The sequence below is a fragment of the Halichoerus grypus genome, chromosome 5 (genome assembly GCF_964656455.1).
Source record: "Halichoerus grypus chromosome 5, mHalGry1.hap1.1, whole genome shotgun sequence".
NCBI lineage: Eukaryota > Metazoa > Chordata > Mammalia > Carnivora > Phocidae > Halichoerus > Halichoerus grypus.
The window spans coordinates 151,784,996-151,795,401 of NC_135716.1; the positions used below are offsets into that span (position 1 = coordinate 151,784,996).

The 10,406-nt window shown below is 56.0% G+C and overlaps 1 protein-coding gene across 1 annotated transcript; it reads left to right on the plus strand.

The window, feature by feature from the left end:
• POMGNT1 (protein O-linked mannose N-acetylglucosaminyltransferase 1 (beta 1,2-)) lies at positions 1-9,880 on the plus strand. Its single transcript, XM_036099957.2, has 22 exons — positions 1-114; positions 594-763; positions 1,385-1,499; positions 1,651-1,769; positions 2,420-2,485; positions 2,576-2,689; positions 4,146-4,263; positions 4,456-4,554; positions 4,722-4,849; positions 5,199-5,269; positions 5,498-5,573; positions 5,761-5,844; positions 5,934-5,975; positions 6,188-6,246; positions 6,589-6,661; positions 6,752-6,880; positions 6,965-7,090; positions 8,051-8,115; positions 8,311-8,355; positions 8,587-8,722; positions 8,993-9,102; positions 9,202-9,880. Exons 2-22 carry the CDS (start codon positions 644-646, stop codon positions 9,287-9,289), a joined length of 1,983 nt encoding a protein of 660 aa, XP_035955850.2. The 5' UTR covers positions 1-114; positions 594-643; the 3' UTR covers positions 9,290-9,880.
• The last annotated feature ends 526 nt before the right edge of the window (positions 9,881-10,406 follow it).

A 10,406-nucleotide genomic window follows, 5' to 3' on the forward strand; every position in this document is an offset into this window, starting at 1 on the left:
GGGCCGGGCCGGGGCGGGGCCGCGAGCGGCATGGAGGAGGCGGAGGCCGCGGCGCGCCGGGCAGAGCAGTGCGGGCCCGAGAGGGGCCCGAGCGGGGCCCGGGCCCCCTGAACCGTGAGTCCTTCTGGGCGGGAGTCCCGGAGGGGTGGCGCGGCCGGGGCAGGTCTCCGAGTCCTCAGGGCGGCCCCGAGCCCTGGAAGGAGAAGAGCGGGGCCAGATAGGAGAGGGCGAGGGCGCAAGGAGGTGGAGGATTGGGGGCCGGGGTTGGGGGGTGGTGTCTGTGCCCTTTGCCCACCCCAGGACCAGGAAGGCCTGGGGCTTGGTCCTTTTAGGGGCTGCTGAACCTTGAGAGCTGATTACTTGGCCTCTGCTCGGGGGGGGGGGGGGGGGGCTCACCCCAGCCCCAGGGGAGTTTCCAGGTGATCTGATCCCTCCGAAGGGTTCCTTTTTAGAGCAGTTGAGCCACTTTTCCCAGGTCACACAGCCTGGATGTTGGCGGGGAAGAGTTGCTGGGAGGTCCTCCCTGGTCTCCTCAGAAGGCATCAGACTTTGGGAGGTACACCCTACTCCCTCTGGCCCTCTGGTCCTCTCAGATTCCTGAAGGCATGGGTTGGCCAGGACAGTGGTGACTCCCCAATCCAGCATGGACGACTGGAAGCCCAGCTCCCTCATCAAGCCCTTTGGGGCTCGGAAGAAGCGGAGCTGGTATCTTACCTGGAAGTATAAACTCACCAACCAGCGGGCCCTGCGGAGATTCTGTCAGGTATAGAGATGTCCCAACTCCCCCAGGGGCTCCCTCCCATCTTTACCCTAACCTAGACTATGGGCACTGGGACCTACCTTGGCTGCTCCCAACCCTGGAAAGAGGCGGCAGGTTCCTAGAGAGGAAACCTCTTTGTGTCATGCCCCTACGAGGTGGTAGTTTGGGCCCAGAGTTCTGGAATCAGAACCCAAGTACAACCCCCTAGGCTTCTGACAGAAACCTGAAGTCTGATCAGAAAGGCTTTGCTCAGGGGCACACACCTGTCAGGCAGTCAGGACTAAGACCCAGGTCTTCTGATCCCCATCTTGGTTCTCTGGGACTGGCTCCATCTCTGGGAACTAATTGTGGAGGGGACCAAGGGAATCAGGGCCTCAAATGGAAGAATACAGGAGCTCTGGGTAAGGAGGGCCCTGATGAAGTGAGAAGGGTCAGGGGTGGTTCCCTGGAGGAGGTGGTCTTGAAACTGGACCCTGCTTGGGGGAGTAGAACTGGGTGGACAGAGGGAGGAAAGACACGCCCCAGGCTCTCCCTGTGTCCTCACTGCAGCCAGGGCCTTCCTTTCAGGAAGACCCTCAGTGATCTGGAGGGGCACTCCTCCTTAGTCATCCCTACTCCCCTCAGACAGGGGCGGTGCTTTTCCTACTGGTGACCGTCATTGTCAACATCAAGTTGATTATGGACACGCGGCGAGCAATCAGCGAGGCCAATGGAGACCCGGAGCCAGATCAAGACTATGGTGGGGCCAAGCTGAGGCTGGGATTGGCTGGTGGGGTGAAGGATGGGGTGGGGGGGGTCCCCTAGGATCTCACAGCTGAAAAGATAGGCAGATCCCAAGGGATGAGACTCTGCTGGAGAAACTATCTCCATAACCTATTGCGCCCCCACAGATGAGGCCCTGGGCCGATTAGAGCCCTCCCGGCGCAGAGGCAGTGGTCCCCGACGGGTTCTGGATGTGGAGGTGTACTCAAGCCGCAGCAAAGTATATGTGGCAGTGGATGGCACTACGGTGAGTGGGCCCGTGTCTGGGGTAGCGTCCCTGTATTCTTCTCAGGGTGTGGTCCCCTGGCTCTGGGATCCACTGCCTGAGTGGGTCTGCATCTCCGCCACTTTGGAGCGATGTGGCTCTGGAGGCCTCAGTTCCTTATCTGTAGGCTGGGACTAGTGACTTCTACTTGTCAGGGTTAAGTGAAAAGTGTGTGAAATGTGTGACATGTAGTGGGATCTTATCACAGGTGCTCATTAGTAGTAGGCAGATAATTCATTGATTTATTTATTTTGTAACTATTTTCTGGTCCCTTCTTTGGCCTCAGCCGTGTCTTAGGCACTGGGGACCTAGGGGATAATCAGACCTGGCTCCAATTTGAGGGGCTCTATTTGATGGATTATGATATCCCCAGCATGAGGAGGAGACATTCAAGGGCTCTAAGAGCCTGAAAGCCGTGGAGAGGAGGTTGGTAGAAAGATCTGATCTCTTTTGATGGGTAAGTTAAGGAGTTTTTCTGGAAGAGGTGGCGTTCAGGCCTGGTCGGGAAAGAGCTGTTCACAGAAGCACAGGCAGGAGGGGAGGTTTCATGCAGCTGGTTTTTTGAGTTCCCATAAGACAGAGACCTCGAATGCCCGAGTGAAGAGCTGGACTTGGTCTCTGCCACCCGGTAGGTGCTGGAGGACGAGGCTCGGGAGCAAGGCCGCGGCATCCACGTCATCGTTCTCAACCAGGCTACGGTGAGGTTCTAGGGGTGGGGGGCCTGGAGGGCTGAAGCTGAGCCCTCCTTGCTGGTGACTCTAACTCACGAGCGGTATGTCCCCTGCCAGGGCCATGTGATGGCAAAGCGTGTGTTTGACACATACTCACCTCATGAGGATGAGGCCATGGTGCTGTTCCTTAACATGGTGGCACCTGGCCGAGTGCTCATCTGCACTGTCAAGGTCAGTGACTCTGCCCCCACCTCCACCCTTCCTCACGGCCCTGTGTTCTCTACCCCTAATAAAGCATAGTGGGGGGGGGGGCACCTGGGTGGCTCAGTCGTTAAGCGTATGCCCTCGGCTCAGGTCATGATCGGATCGGGTCCTGGGATCGAGCTCCGCATTGGGCTCCCTGCTCAGCCAGGAGCCTGCTTCTCCCTCTCCCACTCCCCCTGTTTGTGTTCCCTCTCTCGCTGTGTCTCTCTCTGTCAAATAAATAAAAAATCTTTCAAAAAATAAAAAATAAAGCATAGTGGGAGGAGCCTCCGGAGGAAGGTAATACAGTTTCCAATCTTAGCCTTGTCATTTTTATTCAGCAAGTAGTTATTGAGCACCTACTGTGTGCCAGGCACCGCTCTGGGTGCTGGAGATACAACAGGGAGCAACCTTTATGGAGCTTACATTCCGCAGGGCAAGATCAACAACAAAAAAGCCCAATACACGTATAACGTCAGGAAACAATAACTTAAAGAACACAATAAAGCAAGGGGGACAGAGTAATGGGTGATGTATTTTATTTTATTTTATTTTATGTTATTTTATTTATTTATTTTTTAAAGATTTTATTTATTTATTTGAGAGAGAGAGAGCACATGAGAGGGGAGAGGGTCAGAGGGAGAAGCAGACTCCCTGCTGAGTAGGGAGCCCGATGCGGGACTCGATCCTGGGTCTCCAGGATCATGACCTGAGCCGAAGGCACTCGCTTAACCAATTGAGCCACCCAGGCGCCCTTATTTTATTTTTTTAAGATTTTATTTATCTGACAGAGAGAGACAGCGAGAGAGGGAACACAAGCAGGGGGAGTGGGAGAGGGAGAAGCAGGCTTCCCGTGGAGCAGGGAGCCTGATGCGGGGCTCGATCCCAGGACCCTAAGATCATGACCCGAGCCGAAGGCAGTCGCTTAACCAGCTGAGCCACCCAGGCGCCCCTGGGTGATGTATTTTAGAAAGGGAAGGTCTCTGTAAGGAAGTGACATGTGAGCAGAAAGCTGGAGGAAGTAAGGAGAGGGCCAGGCGAATATCTGAAGGAAGAATGTTCTAGATAAGAAGAGTGGCGAGGGGGCAGGCCCTGAAGTGGGAAGGTGCTGGTGTGCTTGAGGAACTGCAGGGGTGCCGATGGAGCTGGAGATTCAGGGAGGGGAGGGGAGTGGTGGGAAAAGAGGGCGGAGAGGTGCAAATTGTGTGGGATCCTGGTAAGGATTTACTAGCCTGCTGACCTTGGATGATTCTCAGAATCTCCCTAAGCCTTCAGTTTTCTTATCTGTGAAAGGATAGTAACCTCAGAGGGTTGTCGTGACCGTTTCATGAGCTAATTTAAAATAAAAGGTTTCGCATGGTGTCTGACACAGAGTGAGTGCTCCATGAAGCCAGGTCTCCCAGAACCATGCCGGTCAGGCTGACTACCTTCTCTGGTCTCCCAGGACGAGGGCTCCTTCCACCTCAAGGACACAGCCAAAGCTCTGCTGAGGAGCCTGGGCAGCCAGGCCGGCCCTGCCCTGGGCTGGAGGGACACTTGGGCCTTCGTGGGATGCAAAGGAGGTACCAGCACCATAGGCCATCCACCCTATAGTATCAGGGGCCCAGGAGAGCAGAACCCCAAGAGATGGGGTGGGGTTGGGGGCAAAGAGGAGCCAGAAGCGGTGGGCTGGATGAAAGTGGGCAGAGAGATGGGAAGAAGCTTTAAAACTGGAGCCTGGGTCCCCATTGTGCCTCATTCCTGTCCCCTGCTAGGTCCTGTCCTTGGGGAGAAACATTCTAGGTCACCTGCCCTCTCCTCCTGGGGGGACCCAGTCCTGCTGAAGACAGATGTGCCGCTGAGCTCAGCTGAAGGTGGGGTTAGTGGGGGCTGGGCCCCAGGGCAGTGCCTGGGCTGGAGGTGGGCATTTGGGTCCTAGTTATGAAGCTTTATTTTCTTGACTGGGTGCCTGGGGCTCTGTAAGCCACACTAGCCTCGAGCCCCCTCATGCCTCGTCCCGTTGCCCGCACCCCTCCCTCAGAGGCGGAGTGCCACTGGGCAGACACCGAGCTGAACCGTCGCCGCCGGCGCTTCTGCAGCAAAGTGGAGGGCTATGGGAGCGTGTGCAGCTGCAAGGACCCCACACCCATCGAGTTCAGCCCCGACCCGGTGAGTGGGGCCTCAGACAGCGAGGCTTCGACTCCTTCTCAGCCTGGCGGGGGGACCTAGGGAAGAGCCAGGCTGGGCTTTGCCGACCCCAGCCTGAGAGGGAACCAGGACCTGGGGATTTATGCTGACCTCTGAAAGACGGGCGTGTGTGTGGCGGGGCGTTAGGCCATGTGAACAAAGGCCCAGAGTCGGAGTGGGGTTGAGTGTGTGGAAGAGCCCAGACCGGGAGACCCTCTGCCGTTTCCCTCTCTACTCTGGAGTCGCCTTCTCCCCGAAGAACTCTTCCCTAGGTGGGGATCCCGGTTTGAAGAGGGAGTGAGGCAAGAGCTAAAAGCTGTTTTCCTCTCAGCTCCCAGACAACAAGGTCCTCAACGTGCCTGTGGCTGTCATTGCAGGGAACCGGCCCAATTACTTGTATAGGTGAGCCTGGGAGTGGGCTGTTCCAGCGCTGAACGGGAGGGTGCTTAGCACGGGGGAGCCTCGGGCTCATCGGCCTGCAGGAGGAACTCTTGCAGTGGGAGGAAAGGCAACAGATTCTAGGCCCATTCACCATGGGGGTGAACAGGGGGAATGTGAGCCCATTTATAAGCACAGGGCGGCCCTGAGTTGCGAGGACAGAGAGGCCTAACCCATCCCTGGGCTCCCCAGGATGCTGCGCTCTCTACTCTCAGCCCAGGGGGTGTCTCCTCAGATGATAACAGTTTTCATCGATGGCTACTACGAGGTGAGTGGGGTTTGGGGACTATGGGAAAAGCAGAGCCCAGGGTTGCGGGTGCGGAGGAGCAGCGATCACAAGAGAGACAGCCCAGGCAAAGGCTGTGAAATGTGAATGGCTTGGCATGGCGGAGCCTGCAAGGTGGATGGACAGGGGGCAGGTGGTTCCCATGGTGACCAGTAGCCATGCCCCCCAGGAGCCAATGGATGTGGTGGCACTCTTTGGTCTGAGGGGCATCCAGCACACTCCCATCAGCATCAAGAACGCCCGTGTATCTCAGGTACTGCCTAGGCAAGGATGGAAGGGGCAGGCACCTGACCCCGCCGTCCACGCCAAGGCTCATGTGCCCTATTTCCACTCCCCACCCAGCACTACAAAGCCAGCCTCACTGCCACTTTCAACCTGTTTCCGGTGAGTAGTAAGGACAAAGCCCTTGGACCTGGGGAGGGGAAACATGGTATAAAGTCTGGTCTTATTAGTCAGCAAGCTCTTCCCCTCTCTGGGCCTCAGCTTCCTGATCTGGAAAATGGGGGTAGTGCTGCCTGGAAGTGAGATGGGGGTGGAGGAGGCACAGGATGGGAAAGGCCCCCTGGGGGTCATGCTTGTTCCCTCTCCCCCTGCAGGAAGCCAGGTTTGCCGTGGTTCTGGAAGAGGACCTGGACATTGCTGTGGATTTTTTCAGGTGAGGGGAGTGCCCCTCCATAAGTTGCCTCTCCGTGCAGCCTCTGTCAGCTGCCTCGGGCCTATTTCCTTAACTGGCTCTCCAGGGAAGAAGGCACGGGGTGTCTGGGAGAGCTTTGTGGGAGAAGTCAGCTCAAAAGTTGGGGGAAAGCCTGCACAAAGGTAGGATGGCAGGTGTTGTGGTTGGAGTAGAGAGTAGAAGGGATGGGTGGAGACAGTGGGGCTCTGGGGGCCAGGACCAGCAGGCATGACTCCTGAGTCCCATCTCCAGCTCCCCCAGCATCACTTTGTGATTGCGTTTGTCCTTGCCCTTCCCTGAACCCTTGGACCCTACCTCTCTCAGTTTCCTGAGCCAGTCCATCCACCTGCTGGAGGAGGATGACAGCCTGTATTGTATCTCTGCCTGGAATGACCAGGTAAGCCCAGGGGCCAGGGGTCAGCTGGGGAATTGGTACAAGCACCAAGCTAAGACCTCCCACCACACCTCCCTCCCCACCCGTTCCCAGGGTTATGAACACACGGCTGAGGACCCAGCACTGCTGTACCGTGTGGAGACCATGCCTGGGCTGGGCTGGGTGCTCAGGAAGTCCTTGTACAAGGAGGAGCTTGAGCCCAAGTGGCCCACACCAGAAAAGGTGCCCTGGCAGGGTAGCGGGAGTGGGCTGGAGTCCCCCACCAGCTCCAAACCTCTTCACCTTTGTAATCTTCCATGCCCCCAGCTCTGGGACTGGGACATGTGGATGCGGATGCCCGAACAACGCCGGGGCCGAGAGTGCATCATCCCTGATGTGTCCCGATCCTACCACTTCGGCATTGTTGGCCTCAACATGAACGGCTACTTCCACGTGAGTGGCAAGCCGGGTGTTGGGGAGGCGGGCACAGTGTGGTAGACCGAGCATTCCCAGCTCTGCCACTGACTAACCTGGGTGAAAATTCTGTATCCTCTTTTGCCTCAGTTTCTTTATTTGTAAAATGAGGATAAAACTGCTACCTACCTCATAAGGTTTTGAGGTGATGAGGTTTAAATGAGTTATTATATGGAAAATGCTTTGAAGTGCAAGCATTATATAAGGGTTAGCTGGTATTATTTTTATTACTATTCTTAGCACCAGACTCTCGGTGTGGGGAGGGTATTTCTGCCACCAGGCACTTACGCAGCCCTGCAGCCTCTGCCCTCTCCTGTCCTTGCAAATGTGGGGGGCCAAGCCTCAGCCTGAAGTGAACAGGGACGTCCCCAGGCCCCCAGGCCTTAACCTGGCTGCATCTAAAGGACCACTCCCCAGTTACAGCAAGAGTATGCCTTGAGACAGCCCGGCCCAAAGGAACATTTGGATGGCTTGGAACCTCCTAGAAGCTGGAAGGACCGTGAGAGGCTGGCTTATACAAGAGAGGGGCAGGCATTTACCTTAGGTCACTGTCAGTACCTTAGTCACAGCACTTTCCTTCCTCTCAGCACAGCCTGTCCTTTTGCCCACCAGGCCCTGTAGGGCCCGCTCTGGTTTCTGTGGCCCTACAACAGCAGACCCAAGGATAACCACTGGGAACAGGGACTAGCTCGGGGGTCAGTAGCATGAGCTGCCGGTGTGGGCATGAGCTCTCTGGCAATGGTGGAGCCCAAACTAAAGCTAGTAAGAGCCTGCCGAGGATGCTACAAAGAAGAGGATGGGGAAGATGGGGGCGGTGGTTAGAGGGACCTCTATGGGTCCAGGACTTCAATTGTGGGCCTTGTGGATATGTGCTGGGTCAGTGGGCAGGTGTGGGCCTGCCAGTGGAAGGCCTGATGTTCACCCTCACACCCACTCCAGGAGGCCTACTTCAAGAAGCACAAGTTCAACACAGTTCCAGGTGTCCAGCTCAGGAACGTGGACAGGTGGGGGCTGGGGACAGGGCAAAGGGGAGGATGTCTAGGAGCCTTGATGACCAATCCCCAGTATTCCCTTTCAACCCTGGGGCCTGTTTTTTTACCCCAGCCCTGCTGCCACCCAATTCCCATGTGGTCCCTTGCCTTGCCCCTGGAACCTGAAGGGTGACCCCTTCCCCTGACCCATTTTTCCTTGTCCTTCAGTCTGAAGAAGGAAGCTTATGAAGTGGAAATTCACAGGCTGCTCAGGTATGGCCTCTGGCAGTAGGGATATATGGCAGGGAGCGAGGAGGCAAATACTGGGGGTCTTGGCCCCATAACTTTTGGGGCCCACTGCAAAATGAAAATCAGGGCACCTTGTTCAAAAATTAAGAATTTTAAGACAGCAATAGCAGAGCATTAAACTAAGCACAGGGCCTTGGGTAGCACACCTGTGATGCAGGCTCCGTCTTGGCCTTTCTCCCCCACCCCCTGCTACAGTGAGGCTGAGGTTCTGGACCACAGCAAGAACCCTTGTGAAGATTCTTTCCTGCCAGATGCAGAGGGCCACACCTATGTGGCCTTCATCCGAATGGAGAAAGATGATGACTTCACCACCTGGACCCAGCTTGCCAAGGTGCTCCACCAACACACCCACCCCAGGCTTGCTCCTCCCCACCAGATACAGGGAGCCTTTGTTCTGGAATCTTCTGCCTTAGAACCTTCTCTTCATACTCTGGGAACCCCTCTTCCAACCCTTTTGTTCAATTCCATATTCTAGAAGATGCTACATCTTGAAAATTGAGGAGACTGCTGAGGAGGGGTGGAGGCTGGGCCAGGGGTCCTCAATGCCCCCTCCCCACAGCTCTCTGACCCCTGCTTCTCCCCTCTACCCCACTTCTACCAGTGCCTCCATATCTGGGACCTGGATGTGCGTGGCAACCACCGGGGCCTGTGGAGATTGTTTCGAAAGAAGAATCACTTCCTGGTGGTGGGCGTCCCAGCCTCCCCCTACTCGTGAGTGACTCTTTTCTGCCCTGGGAAATGGGAGACTAGTGGGATTAGAGGACATAGCTAATTACCTCTTCCCTGCACATTTTCAAATTACCTTCCCAGGGTGAAGAAGCCACCATCAATCACCCCAATTTTCCTGGAGCCACCCCCAAAGGAAGAGGGAGCCCCAGGAGCCGCAGAACAGACATGAGACCTCCTCCAGGACCCTGCAGGGCTGGGTACTGTGTACCCCCAGGCAGGCTGGCCCTTCACCCCATCCTGTAGGATTTTGTAGACACTGGTAGGGGTTGGGGCTGGCTTGTTTTTAACATGAGACTTAATTACTAACTCAAAGGGGAGGCTTCCCCTGCTCCAACACCCCTGTACCTGAGTTGGAGGTCTATTTATTTACTTCCCTGTTGGGAAGGGGCAGGATAGTACCTGGGAATCTTTGGGGTCCCTGGGCAGCTGATCCTGCCCTTTGCACACTCCCTCCTCCCAGGCCTGGCTCAGAATCTAACCTATTTATTGACTGTCCTGAGGGCCTTGGGAACAGGCTGAAGCCTGCAGGGCCTTGATTCCTTTCTCGGCTGGGGTGCTGCCCTGAGGGTGGGGCTGGCTCTTACTCAGGAACCCGCTGTGCCCTGTGCCCACCCCATGGACAGGCCCGCTGGGGCCTCCTGCTGATGCCGACTCACTCAGAGACCCTCAGACACAGAACCAGGCCTCTTCTCAGCCTCCCCTTTGTCCAGGTTTCCAAAGCTGGATAAGGTGGTCATTGATTAAAAAAGGAGAAAACCTCTGGGGATGTGTTTTATGATTGTGGGGTGGGGGGGTGGTGTGAGTGAGTGAGAGAGAGAGAGAAATAGATAAGTAGGAGAGAGAATGGTCGTGACGGATAGTGAGTTTTCTTTACTGTCCTCCACAGGGTTTAGCTTCCATTTGGGGCCATTTGGCCACCAGGGGATGCCCAAGTCTCAAACTCCAAGATTCTTCTCTAAGCTCCACCTTAGGACAACTGAGCCTGACCTTAGCCCCACCCTACTTGGGGCTGAGCTTAGAGCAGCCACCACAAACCCCTTCCCAACAGAGCTGTTAACCTGCCTAGCTTGTCTGGGCAGGTACCTGTCCCCAAAGGTGGAGCAAGAGAGCAAAAAGAGATACTTGGGGGTGGGGGAGGCGATGGGAGAGTAGGTGAGTCTAGTAGGGATAGAAAGGAAGTGGGTGAGACAGAACCGGGGCGGCATTATTCAGGAGGCTGGGACTGGGCTGCAGATAGAAAGTTATAGGAGCAAGGATCTGTGGCCCTCAGGGTACTTTGTATGCAG